The sequence below is a fragment of the Engraulis encrasicolus genome, chromosome 16 (assembly GCF_034702125.1).
Source record: "Engraulis encrasicolus isolate BLACKSEA-1 chromosome 16, IST_EnEncr_1.0, whole genome shotgun sequence".
NCBI lineage: Eukaryota > Metazoa > Chordata > Actinopteri > Clupeiformes > Engraulidae > Engraulis > Engraulis encrasicolus.
In genome coordinates this window covers 434,277-455,478 of record NC_085872.1, presented here as the reverse complement: position 1 = coordinate 455,478, position 21,202 = coordinate 434,277, and the positions used below count along the sequence as shown (strand labels likewise).

Sequence of the window (21,202 nt, the reverse complement as noted above, 5' to 3'; positions counted from 1 at the left end):
CAACGAGATGTTTCGGCGAAGCTTGGCATTCCTCAGGAGGCTACCTTGTGTTTAAACTGCTCCAGGCTGCGTCTCCCCACGAGTCCCTCCCACTCCCCCTCGCCCTTCTCATCTCTCCTATGCCAGCAAGCCCAGCGCGACTTCCCCAATTCCAACCAGTTCTTATAGCGTGACTTTTTAAAACTGTGTCCAAAAAAAAACACGTTGTAGGCTAGTGCTATTTATCGGTGTAGCAGTACCCAGTATAGCGGTGTTTTGCATGCATAACCTGAATCACACTGTGCAGAAACTCGCCAGAAAACGTATGTGGAATGGGAACTTTACAAACTTATTTGACATCGTAAGAGATGACGACCCGTGCGTGGTCTATGCTTTGAAATGCATATAAGCCTCGTCTTTCTCATCGCTCATTTTTGCCAGACAGGTACAGACAAAAAAGAGGTGAAATAATACAAATTCGGTTTTAGTAATCAACCGCTTACAGTGTTCAAATTGGCTCGGACAAACGTGACCACTATAAGCGGATTCCACTGTACCCTATTGTTCTATTGTTTAGATTTTTCTCCTTTGCACAGAAATGTCTACTGATCTTTATAAGAAGTCTCCTTTGGACAATAAAGTTGTTGTTCAAGTAGAAGATTATAGTTCTGTCGGATGCAAGATGATTCGTTTAATACATTTTTCCGAGGGGACCGTATAAAACTTGGGACCATTCGTATGGGGCGTTTCGTAGAGTACCTGAGGACGTTTCGTGGAAGACCTAAGGACGTTCCGTTCAATCCATGCAAACCTTTCTTTCTACTGGGCAGACGTTTGTTCAGTCTGCCCATTTTATTATTATTTTTATATTTTATTAAACATATGTGCCTACCACCGCAATGCAATGACCACAAAACTAAAATTGAACCACGTAGAAAGTGCATGCACTATATTTTTATCATTTTAAATTTTAGTTCAGGCTGCCTTTTTTTATTATTATTTTTTTAGCCTATTTTATTAAAGTGTGTGCCAACCATGTTATATAGATATAGCCTACTATATTGTAACGGACTGCCTCCGCCTCCTCCGGAGTGAGAGCGCAGCGTTACCCCGTGTGCACTACGGGCGGGATTCTCCCACCCGCTTAAGTAAAAAAAAGCGCGCAACAGCGCCTCCGCGGTTACTCAAGTCTGTGTTTAAGCGGGGTTTACGCGGAATTTTACCAGTTGCGCACTTTGGGTGGGGCCAGGCCAAAATTAGGGAGTTTCGCATGTAAATGAATCCTAAGCGTATTCTCCCGTGCACTTACGCGCGTTTGCCTTTACGCGCATCAAAGGGCTGTAGTAAGGTCAAGCGCCACTATGAGGTAAAATGTAATATTGCATTTGATGCTCGCTTGGCTCACATTTTTAACATGTTACACAGTATGCTTTGTTGATGTTCCTTACCGTCAGTGTGAGTCCAAATCGAAATTCATTCACAGTTCCACATAAACATCCTACATTAATTGTGACAAAATATGACCAGCTGCCCAGAGCATGTTCTCATATCGGTGAACTTACAAACAAAAGCAGGTAATTAATTAATCAGTATGAGGATCATCATGTTGTCTCCACGGACGGTAACCAAAACCAAAAACACCTCGTTGCAGGTTGCACCATGCACATGTAGGCTAAATTGACAAGGCACGTCAGACTAAAGACCGCTGTTCCAGTCGTCCTCACAGCCACCCAAAGTATGCCTATTCAAAAACAACCTTCACCATTTTTACTATGTTGTAGCCACGACGTTAAGTAAAGGGTTTTTATCTCAACTCCTCCACTTTTGTGATTTATTGGAACTCGTGCATATGTGCATGTAACCTATTAAACTTTCTGAACTGATGCCCGACATACAAAACCACCACATACTGAGGTAGGCTACAGGTTGTCCTATCTGTTTTTGTAAGGCAGAAAATATTTCCTGAATGTCATTACAGCTAAACGTAAAAGGTAGGCCTACATATCAGAGCATGTCTTTGGCATTTCGCTTCTGGTCTCTATTACACCCCATCAGCTGCGCGTTTAAGTCCTGGCTTGGCATTGCATGCCCATGTCCAATTAATTCCCATGTCTGCTCTGCGACAGAATATAAAGTCTCCGTTTTTTCATGACGATCGATTTCCTTGTTCTTTCTTCAGCATGCATGTAGCCTAAGTGTAATATGCTGACGGACAGCTGAGATCCACATATTTCCAATTATTTTAATGTCACGTTGCTGTACAGAGAAGCGGAGAAACACTTTTAAAAGTCAGCAAATAGGCCTACTATGTGTTTGTTTAACTGTGGGAATGATCAGCATTTTAAATCACTTTTTGATTTCCGGAATTGTCCAGGCAGCACGCCAAACTCCATTTTTAACAAAACTCTTAATCATGTTTATTATTTCAATCAACCTGTTGCGCACCAAAACGCTCAGCTGAGTTCCCGCCAAAGGGACACATCGTGTTTCCATCTCATTATGTCACCTCCAATACTTGCCTTGTGTTTGTGAAAAGGAGCGGAGGTTAGATTTTGAAACGCTTTTGCAAGAGGACTTTTGGCACGTGGTTTTAAACCATGAAGTGTGTGCGCCGAGAAGATCACCATTTCTGAATCGCTAAAGCCAGACATTGATGTGCGCTGTTCCAAATTGAGACCTAGCGCGCAAGTCTGCAAACAAGGGTTTGCAAAAGTGCACTACTAAAAAAAGAGAAGAAACTTGTTGTGTTGATCTGAATTATTTTAATGTGTTGGTCACTTTCCATTTTTGTAAAGATAAGGAAGGCTAAACTGATGGCAGTCTTATTGCTGCCTGGCGCCCATATCATAGGCTAACTTAAAACTACAGTTGGTGTATTAAGATTTTTCAACGTCATTTGACAGTTGGAGATTTGGCCCACAAACCGCGCCCAAAAAGGAAACATAATTGTCGCATGTGAGGAGCAATAGGAGGAGTAAACGAATGGTGTTTCATTTTCAAAAAACTAAGATTATGTCTAATCAGCAGATACGTTCACAAGCTGTTTAAAGATCCCTGTCACGAAGATCCCTGTCACGAAGCAAACAGGCTTGCTGCTGCGCACCTCCACGTGCATTTGTGGACAAGTTATGCATGCGGCCATAAGAATTGTAAGAATTGTCAGATCTCTCAGCCCAGCTTCGGAAGACACGCTATACTATCATCAGCACACAAGATAATATGTCGTGAAATCAGAGCAGACTAATTGGGGTAGCCTAATGCCAGATCGTACAGGGCGCTACACTGAACTGAGCTAAAGAATACTCTTTCCAATGCGCCACACTGAAGTGTAGAAAATCAAGTGACACTCGATCATAATGGCCCTCATTTATCAAACTTGCGTAGAAACATTTGTTGGGGATATAATAGGAGAGTTTTACATGTCCAGTGCGCCGTCCTTCTCGCGCTCACGTGCGCCCTGCTTCTCTCCTGCGCTCCAGTCCTTCGAGGGGACAGCCCTAGCTTTTGCCACCTAAATGGACGACTATACACTAAAGTGTTATCGGACACACACGTGTCAGGTGTGTATTCGGATAGTCGTGCGTAATGGCGAAACTCAACCGGAAGATTATTACTGTATGTAGGCTATTGATTGATGTGCGCCTGAACTCCCAGCTTTTAAAAAGAAAGGAAGTCGGTCCATTTATTCCACGACTGAAGGCACATTCAAATACTCGGCTGTAGCCTATATTGCACAATTGTTCACCCATCATGTCAAATAACAAATTAGAAGTCTCTTGCAGTTGTTGACCTATGCCAAATTAACTCAGCGCTCCTAGGAAGGGTGCACCAATTCAAACAAGTAGAAGTTGGCCTATAGCCAAAATATACAATGTAAAAACATTTTGTTATTATGTTGGTCACATATTTATGATAATGAGTTGTTGCGCTACAACTGCTGCTCAAGTTGATGATCATAGTCACCTCAAGTCCAATTTGAAAACGGCGTACACCGTCTCAGAGCAGCCATAGGATTTCATCTTTCCTGCGCTTACGATGAGATTTGATAAATGCCAAGTGGTCGTAGAAAAAGAACGTACGCACGACGTACGTACGATTCTCGTCGTACACTGCTTTGATAAATGAGGGCCAATAAGTTTATTCTTTTGTGGCCAGGAACCTGGAGAACAGCATGCTATCTCAAGGTCGATTGCCGTTGGGTCTTGGCTATAAAAGTGGGTATAGCAGGGTCGTTGAGAAGTTGAGGTGCTTTTACGCAGTAGCCATAGGCTCGAAGCAGATGAAGAGACTGGCCGCTATGTTGTGTAGCGCACCAACATTACCAACCCACGCGCAGAATACGGTTAAAAATATTTAGAGTCGAATAGAAATGACAAACATGCCCAGTGATGCGACCAACCACATTCCCATTGCAATATTTGTGAGCGTGGATATTCTCAAATTGACCTGATATGCGTTCCCAACCGTGGCTCTCTGAGCATACTGACCTTTTTTAAGCTAAACGTAGACCTATTGATAATGCACCTCATGCGGACAGCTGCTGGCACTGAGCAGAAAGCTATATAGCAAAATATTGGTTGTATTGTTGTCATTACAGCATTTAATAGGGCCATTGGATTGCCAACCGTCAAAAGGTTCCATATTGAGCTGACACGGGACTTAATGTCGTTAAAATGGAGGGAATTCATCTGAGATTTTTTTTTCTTTAAGAGGACCCTTAAGCCGGGCATACACTGTGCGATATTTTCACTCGTGGGTCTTAAGCTTCTGCTCACACTGCACGATGAGATTTCACTGTTTAAAAGTTCACAGCTCACGACTCACGTCCTCACACTACACGAGCCGACAGTCGGATGCGAGCGAAATGTTTCCACCGTGGCCTACGACGCGACAGGCATGTTTCCCCGGTCTGCAGAGGAGAGAACATGCGCACCTGAGGTGGAGATGAGGTCGCGCTCAACAGCGAATCGCACGGCCCTATGTGCATGTGAAGTGTCAAATCGGGTCGTAGCACTGCTTTAACTGTGCGATTTGCGCACGAGCCACGACCAGAATTTCAAACCGTTTTGATTTTCTTGCGACCCTGCGATTGCACAATCGTGAGGCAAAATCGCTTGTCGTTACCCCATGTACACTGCACGATGCGAGACTCACGATTGACCTGCGATTGAGCAAGAAATCGGCCCGACTCTCAAAAAGTCGTGCGAGTGCCAAATCGGGGCAAAACCGGGGCAAAAGTCGCACAGTGTAAGCCCAGCTTTAGATCCCTGCGCGACCGATGTGTCCCGTTTTTCCCCTCCCCAGACAGTTGCCAAGCATATAAATATGGGCTTAGGTGCCACACAACGCAACCAGTGGCCATTCGTTTGCATAATTGAATATAGTTTTTTCTGTGCGTTCCGGGACCTCCGTCCAACTCATCATCGTTCAGATGCCATGTGTGTTTAGCGTTCCGTTACCTTGTGATTTAAAAATTAAGCACTGGCTACAGTAGATGCAACCAAACTAAATTATTATTGTATTAACCATTTGCCGATGGTATTTCAGTGCTTTTATTTTCTGTCATAACACCATGCACTTCACCTCCTTTCCCCCTGGTCTTCTGCTTGCTTAATAGTGCTCAATAGTGTCCAGTCACATTACTATTATTTGATACACTTACACAATTAATGCTACCTAATTTCACTGCTGTGTCAACTGTGATGCTGTGATGACCTATTTACACTTGCGTACTAAGACAGAAAACTGGTTTAACTGCCCTGGTTTAACGCATCACCGTTATTTTTAACTATTTTTATCTGTAGCTAAAGGAAACGCTCTTGGGCAATTTTATGTAATAGCCTTGGCCTATATTCATTATAAAAACATATACTTTCGGACAAAGGCCACCCATTATGCTGGTAAATGAACTCTTGTGAATTATTCTGCATCCATGGCTAATTCGATAAAGCATGCCAAGTGGACAGAAATGCAAAATAAAAAAACAACGTGTCAATGAAAGCAAATACTTTTTGTTTCCAGCAAGGAGTTCGAAGCGACGCCTGAGGATGTGATATGAAAAAAAAAACTTTTATGAAAGGCGATAGAGGGATAACTTCGCCCTGCGTGCCATTAATGTAGTAGCATAGTCCTACAAACGGTTCTGTAATCAAACAGTTGTGCCGACATCATCGTTAATTTCTAATTAATTATTTGGGTGCAGGGACGCGCGCTCTGCAGATGCGTCATAGTTGCGTGCCAAGCAGAGAGAGAGGGAGAAAGGTGAAGGATACAGTAGCCTAATTAAGAAAAAATGTGGTGTGCACAGATAATAACGAATTGAAATGCACATTTGATCTAGGATGTAGCCTATTTAAACTAGGGTACCGTCAAAATGACGGACAGGCTTCAGAATTGTTAACGTGATATGTGGTAAATGAAAGAGTAAAGGAAAACTTTGGCAAAACATTTCCCTTTTCTCATATTACATTTACCCTGCTATTTAACTGTAGGACTACTTGGGTATAGCCTAGACTATTGCTGCGACAGGTTCTGAATCTCTCGCTGAACATGCAACGTGACTGAAATAAGCCTTCTTCCATGATGACAGCCTACTTTCTAATCTAACCAATATTTATACAAAAATCGCAGATATGCCTACTCATAATGTTGTATTGCACTTCAGTCATCTAGGCTACTGTGTCAGTGTCGGATGTTGAAGTATGGTCAATGACTTTACTGACTGACTTTAGGTCTACTGTGTGGTCAATGACTTTTACTGAAGTTATTATTTGACAGGCATTTTCAGGGAGAGGAGGTTCCCAAGATACATGGCCTATTTTTGTCTGTAAGAACGCCGTGAAGTAAGCTGTTAAAAATAAAGGGCTAAGCCAGGGGTGTCAAACTCAAAGTGACCGAGGGCCAAAATCAATGTCTGGAACGAAGTCGCGGGCCGAACTCAATATTTATTTTTTTTAAAACAGGCTGAAATTGAGCATGCACACAATTAATACTCATATTTAAATTTCACAGATTCCCATAATACTGGTAGTTAAAATGTGACTGCACATATTCTGTGGCACATTAGTGTGAGCTATTTCCCCTGGACACAATTACATTCCTGTGACACCAAATTGAACTCAACCAAGTTGAACTCTTATTGCGCTATATATTACTGGAATGGTATGTGGGCCAATTGCAATACACATTTGAAATGATCTCACGGGCCAAATAAAATGGCTCCGCGGGCCAGATTTTGCCCCCGGGCCTGAGTTTGACATCCCTGGTCTAAGCTAACTGGACTATGTTGTAGCATAATAATTCGCCTACACCGTGAGACAGTTGGTGCGCAACTCTGCGGTGCCATCGCTGTGAGATTTCTATCAAGAGGCACTTGCTAGTGCACGTGGTGCATTTGGAGGGTTTTTTGTCACAAAACCTGACGGTGGTGACATCTGATGTAGTTCACAAAAAAGCATGTGTTTTACATGTTTTTGACAAATTTTAAGAATATGCTTCCAATAAGTATCTACAATTATGTTGAATTGTAAAAGTAAGTCACTTAAATACAGTAAACATATTTTTTTACTCCTAATTCTGTCTGACGCGGTTGACAAAACCAAGAAGGAGACCATTTTATGAAAAATGTAAAACATGGGGAGCTTGGCCAATACATTCACTGCACAGGCAAGACCTTCATCTATGATAATACACCTCTATGTTTTGGATTTCAACAACTTAAAACCTGTTTATGCCACATTTTCAATAATCTAGGTCTACTTCCTAGAGTATCTAACAAAGAAAGAAAAAACACACGCACAAACATACTGTGCACACACACAAAAATAAAGCGTTTATGCTAGATGTCATTGACTTGAGAGGGCTATATATTTTGCTAAATGTAGGTAATAATTAGGTCACTTTCACCACCCTCAGATTACTGTCACCACCATCAGTTCTTAAGTCACCACCGTAAGAAGGAGTTTTGGACATTTTAAATGAATGTGCTTACAAATTATCAAAGTAATAACAAATTTAAGCCTACACGAATATTTGTGAAATTACAAACAAATGTTTGGTCTATTTAGGCATTAAGTAAGCATTGTCTGACAGCACATATTTTTAACTTAGAACACATGAAACAGTATTAAAATAGAATGAAAGTGAATTTTCAACATTTAAAGGCGTATGTGTGAACCAAAAAACACACATAATCACTTAAAAACTCCAGATATATGCAACCAAATCAGTACACTTTTTTATTGCTTTTAATTGTGTCTGACGGTGTTGACAAAAAACAAGGTATGATCGGAGAAAAACCTGATTTCTGAAAAAAAATCAAAATGGGGAGATTGGCCTTGTGCATTTCTGAAAAGCCAAGACCTTTGTCTATGAGGATATACCATATTATTTTGTAATTCACTTCTTTTTTTTTTTTTCAAGATTACAACCTGTTTTAGCCACTTTCACAGAATCAGTGGTAGGCTAGATTGCCATATGATGCAAACGCAGCTACTGACAGGGAATAAGCGAGAGATAGGGAGTTAGCCTATGAGAATGAAGAAAAGTGTTGTATTGTCCCAGGTCAAAAAAATGTGTACTTAAGTGTACTTTAAATATATTTAATTTTCTGAAAGTATATTTTAAGTACACTCTACTTATCAAGTACAGTACTTAAGTATGGTATTTAAAAATATACTTATAGTTCAGTATATTTTAAATATATTTTTAAATAATTTTTGTATTATTAAAGTTATGTACTTAAATATAGTTTTATAAATATACTGTTAGTGTATTGTACTTTAAATGTATTTTAAGTATATTTGTATTTTAAAAGTAATGTGCTAAGTGTAGCATTGTCAAATATACTATCAGTGTATTATATTTTAAATGTATTTCAAGTATATTTGTATTTTAAAAGTAATGTGCTAAAGTGTAGCATTATAAAGTATACTATTAGTGTGTTATACTTTAAGTGTATTTTAAGTATCTTTGCATTTTAAAAGTTATGTACTTAAGTGTAGTATTATAAAGTACACTATTAATGTATTGTATTTAAATGTATTGTAAGTACATTTGCATTTTAAAAGTAATGTGCTAAAGTGTAGTATTGTCAAATATACTATTAGTATATTGTATTTTAAGTCTAATTTAACTACATTTGTATTTTAAAAGTAATGTGCTAAAGTGTAGCATTATACAGTATACTGTTAGTGTATTATATTTTAAGTGTATTTTAAGTATCTTTGTATTTTAAAAGTTATGTACTTAAGTGTAGTATTATAAAATACACTATTAGTTGTATTGTTATTTAAATGTATTGTTAGTACAATTGTATTTTAAAAGTCATGTACTTAAGTATAGTGTTATGAAAATACACTATTATTGTATTGTATTTAAGTATATTTTAAGTTACATTTGTATTTTAAAAGTAAATGGGCTTAAGTGTGGTATTGTTAATTATACTAGTAGTATATTCAAATTTTAAGTCTATTTAAAGTACATTTGTATTTTAAAAGTAATGTGTTAACGTGTAGTATTATAAAATACACTATTAGTGTATTGTATTTAAATGTATTGTAAATACATTTGTATTTTTAAAGTAATGTGCTAAAGTGTGGTATTGTTAAATATACTATTAGTATATTCTATTTAAATGTATTTTAAGTACATTTGTATTTTAAAAGTAATGTGCTAAAGTGTAACATTATAAAGTATACTATTAGTGTATTATATTTTAAGTGTATTTTAAGTATCTTTGTATTTTAAAAGTTATGTACTTAAATGTAGTATTATAAAATACACTATTAGTGTATTGTATTTAAATGTATTGTAAGTACATTTGTATTTTTAAAGTAAATTGCTTAAGTGTGGTACTGTTAAATATACTTTTAGTATATTCAATTTTAAGTCTATTTTAAGTACATTTGTATTTTAAAAGTAATGTGTTAAAGTGTAGTATTATAAAATACACTATTAGTGTATTGTATTTAAATGTATTGTAAATACATTTGTATTTTTAAAGTAATGTGCTAAAGTGTGGTATTGTTAAATATACTATTAGTATATTTCTATTTAAATGTATTGTAAATACATTTGTATTTTTAAAGTAATGTGCTAAAGTGTTTTATTAAAAAATACACTATTAGTGTATTGTATTTAAATGTATTGTAAATACATTTGTATTTTTAAAGTAATGTGCTTAAGTGTGGTATTGTTAAATATACTATTAGTATATTCTATTTTAAGTCTATTTTAAGTACATTTATATTTTAAAAGTAATGTGTTAAAGTGTAGTGTTACTATTACACTATTAGTGTATTGTATTTAAATATATTTTAAGTACATTTGTATTTTTAAAGTAATGTGCTAAAGATTGCTTTTAGAAAATACACTATTAGTGTTGTGTATTTAAATGTATTGTAACTATATTTACAAAATAAATAAACTAATTACTGGCCAAAGTACAGTCATTTTCCTAGCAAAAAAAATGTCTATATCTGGAACATGGGACAAGAACCTCAATTTATGATGATGGATGAATGACTCCCTTTTTCCAGCAATGAATTTTGGAAATAAACTACAAAAAAATCATACACAGTACACATTATAGTAATGTATGGTATTAGAAAATGTACTGCTAGTTTAATGTATTAAACTTTGTTCTTAAAAAAATGTACTCAAACATAGTGTGTTAGAAAATATTACATTATCAGTTATATATACCTAAACTTTATTTTACGACCTTTACAAAATATGCATATTTTTTGCATACTTACTATATTGCCTTTTTGACCACTAATATTAAATTGTCTTTAATGAAATGTACTCACTTATAAAGATTTTCTGTTATTTTTCTTGTTGTCTTGAACCACTTCAAGTGTATTTTAAGTGTATTTGTATTTTTAAAAGTAATGTGCTTAAGTGTTGTATTTGAAAACATACTGTTAGTGTAGTATATTTTAAGTGTATTTTAAGTGTATTTGTATTTTTAAAAGTAATGTGCTAAAGTTTGGTATTAGAAAGAATATTTGAAACGTACTTAAAGTTAAGTATGATTTTAGTATATTAAGTACACTTGTACAAAGTTTGATTTTTAGTACCAAAAAGTCAACTTAAAATGTGTTTAAGCTCTACTTAATTATATTTCAAGTGTATTTAAGTATACTATAAGTTGTCCCAAAATAACATTCTTTAAATACACACTTTTGAAGTATATTTTAAATACAAAAATACATACTTATTAAGTATATTAAGTACACTTTTTTCACCTGGGTACTTTTTTAAACCATCATTTTAGTGTATTTTAACCAGTGTTGGGAATAACGGCGTTTAAAGAAACGGCGTTACTAACGCCGTTACTTTTTTCAGTAACGGATAATCTAACTAATTATTCTTACTGTCAGTATAACGGCGTTACAATTTCATCCATCCGTTACTGCACGTTACTGTTTGGGTAGCCTATGCGTCGTCACCGTGCGTTCTATTACCAAAACCTCTCCATACGGCCATATCAGAGATATTCTCTCTACTCTCTCTGGTCATATGGCCACGTTCGCCGCTGCCATCCACCCAGTAGAACTCAGAAAGAGGGACAGAATGAGTGTGTGTGTGCTGCTTGGTGAACAGTGTTCGTCTGATCCCAGGATTATTGAGTTTGCGTCCGGATAGGTGGCTACCCGTATCACCGGGGGCTGGAGGGAGCGCAAGCTAACAAAAACCAGAACCACTCTCACCCCTAATTCCTCCACCAATAGGACTACCTGTATGGACACTACGACTGCATTCGCCACTACCGCCGACTCACTTGAGATCGGATAAAGTCACCGAATGAGTTTCAATGTCTGTGTATGCTTAGAGAACATCCTTGCTTCTCACTGCCTTTGGAAGTTTCGCCGCGGTAAACAAAGAGTGCTCGTCCGATCATTATCCTCCTCGTGAGATAAAAACTGTCCTTCAGAGTCAGAATAGGCAAATAACATGCTCAGAACTTCATCATGATTCAACTTCTCACTAACCACCATGAAATAGCTCGCTGATAGTTCGCTGATAACAACACAAACTCAACTCGCACGCTTCGAGACAAAGACGCAAAGTGGCTACTTCCGCATTTTGTGGTCGAGTCACAGGTCGCGTCTTTTACTGCTTCACGACTCTGTGAACTACAAAATGACGTAATCGTAGTCTTGTTTGAAAGGGTAGCATTTAGTAATAATTAAAATGTAAATACTACATTTAGTAGTAATTTAAAGTTGGATTTAACATGCACATTTTCAGTTGAATTTAAATAAGCCTATTAAAATGTGTTCTTTTCTTTTATATATATATATATATATATATATATATATATATATATATATATAGGCTATATATATATAGGCCTATATATACGCAATAGTTACTATATATATATATATATAGGCCTATATATACGCAATAGTTACTTTTACTGGTAACTAGTTACTTTGATACCGGAGTAACTCAGGAAGTAACTCAGTTACTTTTTTGGAGAAGTAACTAGTAACTAGTAACTAGTTACTTTTTCAAAGTAACTTGCCCAACACTGATGTCAACCTAGGCTTATTTATTCATTATGCTTTGTAACATTAAATAACCTTCCACCTTCCATTTTGTTAATGTATTTTCATGGTAAAAACACCATATTGAAGAGCACAAACAGATCTTAAAAAGGCATGTAAGGCCTTACCTATTAAACTTTTAAGCACAATACTGAAGTCTGTACTTAAGTTGTGTTATTAGTGTATTAAGTGCACTTTAAGTGTACTTTTTGGTGCACAAATTAAACATGTAAAAGTGTCTTTAATTCGATAAAAGCATACCACCACCAATGATTTCTAAGTATTATAATTAAGTATATAAAAGTATACTTAAAGTGTACTACTCAAGACTATTACTTCAAGAACGTAATTGTGCCTGTCAAAGAACAGGTAGTTGTGGTCTAGTGGTTAGAGTGCAGGTCTGTGGTTCAGTGAATTGTGGGTTCGAATCCTGGTTGAGGCAGTGGTTGTTGTCTGAAGTGAAGGTGAAAGGAAGGTTCATGTGAATGGCTGATGGTTGTGAACAAGACAATGGATAATGGAAATGAGTAACTGGTGATTACATTAATGTTTTTTTCATATACTTTTGAAATATATTTAAAGTGTACTTAAAATAAATATATTTGAAATGTGCTTAAAGTAAAATCTACTTGTAGTATACTTAAAATACATTTAGAGTCAATACACTTAAAATGTACTTAAAGCGATTTTTGTGAATATATTTGAAATGTACTTAAAGTAAGTATGTTTTTAGTATATTAAGTACACTTGTACAAAGTTTGATTTTAGTACAAAAAAAGTCAACTTAAAATGTGATTAAGCTCTACTTAATTATATTTCAAGTGTATTTAAGTATACTATAAGTTGTCCCAAAATAACACAACTTAAGTATGTACTCATGCAGTATACTATAAAGTACTTTCTCATGACATTGAAATAGATTTCTAATGTACTTAAAATGTGCTTATCCGCATGCTAAAGTTCACATTAAACACATTTTAAAGTGACTTGGTTAGTATACTTATAATGTATTTAAAGTTAAATATATTTTTAGTATATTAAGTACACTTATACAAAGTTTAATTTTAGTACAAAAAAGTCAACTTAAAATGTGATTAAGCTCTACTTAATTATATTTCAAGTGTATTTAAGTATACTATAAGTTGTCCCAAAATAACACAACTTAAGTATGTACTTCTGCAGTATACTATAAAGTACTTTCTCATGACGTTAAAATAATTTTCTAATGTACTTAAAATGCACTTATCCACATGCTAAAGTTCACATTAAACACATTTTAAAGTGATTTGGTTAGTATACTTATAATGTACTTAAAATTAAGTATGTTTTTTGTATACTAAGTACACTTGTACAAAGTTTGATTTTAGTACAAAAAAGTCAACTTAAAATGTGATTAAGCTCTACTTAATTATATTTCAAGTGTATTTAAGTATACTATAAGTTGTCCCAAAATAACACAACTTAAGTATGTACTTCTGCAGTATACTATAAAGTACTTTCTCATGACGTTAAAATAGATTTCTAATGTACTTAAAATGCACTTATCCGCATGCTAAAGTAAACATTAAACACATTTTAAAGTGACTTGGTTAGTATACTTATAATGTACTTAAAGTTAAATATATTTTTAGTATATTAAGTACACTTATACAAAGTTTAATTTTAGTACAAAAAAGTCAACTTAAAATGTGTTTAAGCTCTACTTAATTATATTTCAAGTACATTTAAGTATACTATAAGTTGTCCCAAAATAACATTCTTTAAATACACACTTTTGAAGTACACTTTAAATACAATAAAACGTACTTATTAAGTATATATTAAGTACACTTTTTTTTTACTTGGGGTATGAACAACCTGTCCACACAGCATCGTTATTTTTGGAGGATTCCAAAAACTAAAAGACAATTGAGTCGCATAATAAATGACAGGGTCAGTCAGCAACTGGAACCATTTTTTCTAGGCCCTGTCTTATTTATTTTTCATTTAAAAAACATGCAAGCCTGCTTCAAGAAAAGTTTTGTAAACGTCAGTGTAATTTCTGATGTGGCCATGTCAAAAAGTGAGCTGGCTAGGCCTATTGGCAGAACTGGTGATCATTTTCATTTTATTGGGGCGGGACGGGGTCAGGGATCAGCCTCTGCTGAAAGTAACTAAAAATAATCTAACTCAGTTACGTTTAAAATCCAGTAGTCAGTAACTTAACTAATAAGTTACTTTTTAAAGAAGTATTCAGTAGTCTGATTACTGTTTCACAGTAACTGTGGCAACACTGATCTCCACTGAACACAGATGACAGGTCATTTGCATGACAAGAGTATGGACTTTATGGCCATTAGCGAATAGGCCTACTTTGTTTTCAACAACTTCACATGAAGAAATGTGTATTCTGAATGTGTTCGTCATCGTTTTCAGAAAGCCTGGCGTTGCCATGAGGACCTGATGTTTACCACAGAAAACATGGTTACAAATCGGTTAAAAAAAAAAAAAAACTTCACTGATTTTAAAGAGGCCATGCCACTCTAATTACATTGCCATTTCCACCTTTTTTCATAATCCTTGGTGTTCTCTGACGTGGTATGCAACATCATTTCAGCTGGAAACTTTGATGGTGTATTACAAAGCATTTTATTGCGCCCAAAAACACCTCTCAGGATAACTAAGCGGTTTGTCCATAATGTTTATGAGCTTTGCTCTGATTGGCTCAGCTGTTGCTAGAGAATCACGTCATTGTAGAGAGCATGTTCTACTGAGGACTCGCAGGCTGCTCTCAGCCTTTGAGATAAAAGAAAAGAAAAATAAGCGTTGCCGAATTAGCTACTTAATATTAAAAATATTGCGCTGGGTACACTCCACACTGGCGCAGATTTAATAGTGTAGGCCTACAAAGCCTTATTGTATTCTGCGCCACTAGGTGGCATACTTGGGGCATACGGATCCTGGGAGGAGAAGAAGAAGAAGTGTATGTTGTTGCTGCTAGCCACGTACTCACTCTGCCTACGGTGGATTGTTTTATTCCGTGTCAATTTAAAACTACTTCAGAAAATGTATTAACTTTACACCGAGCCTCTTCATTGCCTACTACAAAGCACCTTTATGCACCAGTTTGTCACTGATGGCTCATCAATGCGGCGGCATCCTCGTCATGGCACAGGTAAGATGCTAACCTACAAGACCACTCAACGTTGTTACGAGTTGCCAAGATGCTCCATTTATAATGTTCATTAATTTTGACTCGTCAAAAGTGGGCGTGGCTAAGCGGCGGGGGTAGTCAGGGTGACGTAAGCCTGTCCTGTTTTTTCAATTGGCCAGGCTTGGCCGTTTTTTTATTTTCATAAATCACAACAATCAAACGAAATAAAAAAATTCTTTCACATTTACACGACCAGGAAAACATATTATGAACTGATATAACACATAATCATGCAAGAAGGTTCAAAAAAATTGGCACGGCCTCTTTAAAGACTTGATGTACACTTTATTATTTGGTGTTGGAACTGTCTGTGCATCGCGTGGCATGGACAGACGTTGGTACACACATGCACACAACACGCTTCAGTTCAACGTTTATTGACCAGCAAGCGAGCAGTGCAGTACCAGCTGATTTGCTCTGAAATCGCAAAGTGAAAACTGACTTTTTCAAACCCACATCACAATCACCTTCAAGCGAGAGCGCCCACGCTTGAAAGAATGTTCCATTCATGTTGACTGTGGGCAGGGGAAAAGTGTTGCAAGAACATTGGACTCATTTAATATCATTGTGAAAAGTGCAAAGATAGAATCAGCAAAGAAGATATGTCCAGTGTGTCTACTCACTGCTTTTCCGGGTGGTACTGCACTCTAGGAGTGCCAACGAGTGAATGCAGACTCCATTCGAATGAATTGGCTGCGCTGTCTCGACAGCGCCCTCTAGGTGAACTGCAGGCATGGGTGGATACACTGGACATATCTCCTTTGCTGATTCTATCTCTGCACATGTATATCACCGGTAAGAATGGTGTTGTTTCTAAACAAACGGTGCAATATCAAACTTCTCTGTGCCTAGATTTACATGTCATCACGTTTACATTAACCACGGCAAACTTCCCTATGTTAGCATCCGCTAATAAGTGCTTGACTTCGGATTGCAGGGGATCTATGAGGGTGAGGTATGTGGCAAAAGTTATCGCTCAGTATAACTAGTTAACACTACGTAACCCATTTCACACCGGATTACCCCTTTAAGATGAGCATTAAAACAGCTGATTTACATTTTTAAATCAACAAAAACTAAAACAAAATAGGCAGCCTGAAGGCTTGAAGGGATTGAAGGACGATTTACAACAAAAACTATTCAACAAATGAGTGTTAAAACAGCTGATTTACATTTTTAAATCAACAAAAACAGTTAAAATGTTAAAAACAGCTGCTTTACATTTTTAAATCAACAAAAACAAAACAAAATAGGCAGCCTGAAGGCTTGAAGGGATTGACGGACGATTTCCAACAAAAACTATTCAACAAAAAATAGGCAGGCTCAAGGGATGTTTAGTTCAAACCTAAGGATGTTTAAATCACAAAAAGTCTTTGTTGTAAGAGCGCTTCCTGGACTCAAAAAAGGTGCTCTTTGAGGTACTCTTTGGATGGGCAAATGTAGACGTTGAAAAAGGAAGAAATACCAAGGCACTCTCTTCAAAAGTAGAAGGCCTTTATTCCATGGCTTGGTTACAATTAACCTTTAAAAAACTCCCTAAAGATGTTTAGTTCAAATTCAAGTACGTTTCGTAGGTCTTTTTGGTAGACGAAACGTCTCTAATGGCTTATACGAATGGTACCAAGTGTTATACGAATGGTATAAAAAAAATACAATACACGTAACGACCTGTCCCCGTTCTGTCAGAACCACTCTAGTCAAAATTGAGACGGGAAACAGAGATACATTTGGAAGCGTTATTTCTGAATGCAGACATTTGTGTTTGGTGGTATGGCTCTGTTTGGAGGAAGTTCCCCAGCTTCTCCATGAGCTCCATGGAAGCCAAGACAGGAAACAGCAGCATCCTCAGGTGGAGTGCCTTCCATTTAGCTGGAAAGGCAACATACCCCCTAGAACAGAGCAAGCAACAATGACAACAGTATGATGTTGTTGGGCAATGATTAGTCTGGTGGAGCAGGGGAGGTGGTGGGTGCAAAACAAGTAGCAAAAAGCAATGACAGGAAAACAAATTCTGTAGTTTAAGTAAAGCGTGCCAAAGGTCAGCATCCAATTGCGAGCAGCAGCTGATTAACCAAAAGGCAGATGATTCATGGAGAACTGTATGGGTTGGGTCGGCGTCAGCAAATAGGCAATAGGGCGTGTTGTCTACGTGGTCTGCCAGAACTATCAATACAAATGTGAGATGGTTCAAAGATAAATTGGAGCTGAATGATGGTTTAAAATACAGTTAAAGAGACAAGTTAAAAAGACAATAGGTTCACTGTAGCCTTATAGTAAAGGCTCTGATTTGTTTCCATCTCATATGGCAAGATATCTTTTCATTTCATCACAGAAAGCCAAGAGGGTGGTTTTGCAAATTTGGAGTCTGTTAAAAAGGACGTTAAAGCTACGATTTCCCAGACAGCCACCCTAAGCTGTGAACTGACCAACACAAAGACAGAAGTGAAATGGTACAAGGATGGGACTCTCTTGACATCCAGTAAAACAGTCCACATGGAAACGAAGGGAAAGACTCGTCAGTTGGTCCTGGACAGTGTGGAGATGAAGGATGCTGGAGAGTACACCTGTGTGGCTGGCAAAGAGAAACTGGTCTTCAAAGTTTGCGTGGCAGGTAAGATGCATGTTTTGCAGATTATTTCAGCTATGTGAAAAGAACTATGGTAGTTTAGCAAATAATCTACTATCCTATTGTTCAATTGTTTATTTTTTTCTCCTTTGCACAGAAATGTCTACTGATCTTTATAAGAAGTCTCCTCTGGACAAAAAAGTTGATGTTCAAATAGAAGATTATAGTTCTGTCAGAACCACTTTAGTCAAAATTGAGACGGGAAACAAAGATACATTTCGAAGCTTTATTTCTGAATGCAGACATTTGTGTTTGGTGGTATGGCTCTGTTCGGAGGAAGTTTCCCAGCTTCTCCATGAGCTCCATGGAAGCCAAGACAGGAAACAGCAGCATCCTCAGGTGGAGTGCCTTCCATTTAGCTAGAAAGGCAACATACCCCCTAGAACAGAGCAAGCAACAATGACAACAGTATGATGTCGTCTGGCAATGATTAGTCTGGTGGAGCAGGGGAGGTGGTGGGTGCAAAACAAGTAGCAAAAAGCAATGACAGGAAAACAAATTCTGTAGTTTAAGTAAAGCGCGCCAAAGGTCAGCATCCAATTGCGAGCAGCAGCTGATTAACCAAAGCGCAGATGATTCATGGAGAACTGTATGGGTTGGGTCGGCGTCAGCAAATAGGCAATAGGGCGTGTTGTCTACGTGGTCTGCCAGAACTAACGCAGGTTGCTCGATTTCTGTCCTCTGAGCTGATGTCAGAAAATACAAATGTGAGATGGTTCAAAGATAAATTGGAGCTGAATGATGGTTTAAAATACAGTTAAAGAGACAAGTTAAAAAGACAATAGGTTCACTGTAGCCTTATAGTAAAGGCTCTGATTTGTTTCCATCTCATATGGCAATATATCTTTTCATTTCATTACAGAAAGCCAAGAGGGTGGTTTTGCAAATTTGGAGTCTGTTAAAAAGGACGTTAAAGCTACGATTTCCCAGACAGCCACCCTAAGCTGTGAACTGACCAACACAAAGACAGAAGTGAAATGGTACAAGGATGGGACTCTCTTGACATCCAGTAAAACAGTCCACATGGAAACGAAGGGAAAGACTCGTCAGTTGGTCCTGGACAGTGTGGAGATGAAGGATGCTGGAGAGTACACCTGTGTGGCTGGCAAAGAGAAACTGGTCTTCAAAGTTTGCGTGGCAGGTAAGATGCATGTTTTGCAGATTATTTCAGCTATGTGAAAAGAAATATGTCAGTGTAGCGAATAATCTACTATCCTATTGTTCTATTGTTTAGATTTTTCTCCTTTGCACAGAAATGTCTACTGATCTTTATAAGAAGTCTCCTCTGGACAAAAAAGTTGATGTTCAAATAGAAGATTATAGTTCTGTCAGAACCACTTTAGTCAAAATTGAGACGGGAAACAAAGATACATTTCGAAGCTTTATTTCTGAATGCAGACATTTGTGTTTGGTGGTATGGCTCTGTTCGGAGGAAGTTTCCCAGCTTCTCCATGAGCTCCATGGAAGCCAAGACAGGAAACAGCAGCATCCTCAGGTGGAGTGCCTTCCATTTAGCTAGAAAGGCAACATGCCCCCTAGAACAGAGCAAGCAACAATGACAACAGTATGATGTCGTTTGGCAATGATTAGTCTGGTGGAGCAGGGGAGGTGGTGGGTGCAAAACAAGTAGCAAAAAGCAATGACAGGAAAACAAATTCTGTAGTTTAAGTAAAGCGCGCCAAAGGTCAGCATCCAATTGCGAGCAGCAGCTGATTAACCAAAGCGCAGATGATTCATGGAGAACTGTATGGGTTGGGTCAGCGTCAGCAAATAGGCAATAGGGCGTTTTGACTACATGGTCTGCCAGAACTATCGCAGGTTGTTCGATTTCTGTCCTCTGAGCTGATGTCAGAAAATACAAATGTGAGATGGTTCAGAGATGAATTGGAGCTGAATGATGGTTTAAAATACAGTTAAAGAGACAAGTTAAAAAGACAATACGTACACTGCAGCCTTATAGTAAAGGGTCTGATTGGTTTCCATCTCATATGGCAAGATATCTTTTCATTTCATCACAGAAAGCCAAGAAGGTGGTTTTGCAAACTTGGAGTCTGTTAAAAAGGACGTTAAAGCTACGATTTCCCAGACAGCCACCCTAAGCTGTGAACTGACCAACACAAAGACAGAAGTGAAATGGTACAAGGATGGGACTCTCTTGACATCCAGTAAAACAGTCCACATGGAAACGAAGGGAAAGACTCGTCAGTTGGTCCTGGACAGTGTGGAGATGAAGGATGCTGGAGAGTACACCTGTGTGGCTGGTAAAGAGAAACTGGTCTTCAAAGTTTGCGTGGCAGGTAAGATGCATGTTTTACAGATTATTTCAGATATGTGAAAAGAAATATGTCAGTGTAGCGAATAATCTACTATCCTATTGTTCTATTGTTTAGATTTTTCTCCTTTGCACAGAAATGTCTACTGATCTTTATAAGAAGTCTCCTTTGGACAATAAAGTTGTTGTTCAAGTAGAAGATTATAGTTCTGTCAGAACCACTCTAGTCAAAATTGAGACGGGAAACAGAGATACATTTCGAAGCTTTATTTCTGAATGCAGACATTTGTGTTTGATGGTATGGCTCTGTTCGGAGGAAGTTTCCCAGCTTCTCCATGAGCTCCATGGAAGCCAAGACAGGAAACAGCAGCATCCTCAGGTGGAGTGCCTTCCATTTAGCTGGAAAGGCAACATACCCCCTAGAACAGAGCAAGCAACAATGTCAACAGTATGATGTTGTTTGGCAATGATTAGTCTGATGGAGCAGGGGAGGTGGTGGGTGCAAAACAAGTAGCAAAAAGCAATGACAGGAAAACAAATTCTGTAGTTTAAGTAAAGCGCGCCAAAGGTCAGCA

The 21,202-nt window shown here is 37.5% G+C and overlaps 1 protein-coding gene across 13 annotated transcripts in view; it reads left to right on the top strand.

Moving 5' to 3' along the window:
- The window catches only part of obscnb (obscurin, cytoskeletal calmodulin and titin-interacting RhoGEF b), a 226,662-nt gene that overhangs the window by 76,895 nt on the left and 128,565 nt on the right, over positions 1-21,202 (top strand). For all 13 annotated transcript variants that reach the window (XM_063218192.1, XM_063218188.1, XM_063218190.1 and 10 more), the window contains 3 exons: positions 18,062-18,340; positions 19,218-19,496; positions 20,374-20,652. In XM_063218192.1, the coding sequence (XP_063074262.1) occupies positions 18,062-18,340; positions 19,218-19,496; positions 20,374-20,652 (837 nt within the window). The remainder of the gene's footprint in view (positions 1-18,061; positions 18,341-19,217; positions 19,497-20,373; positions 20,653-21,202) is intronic.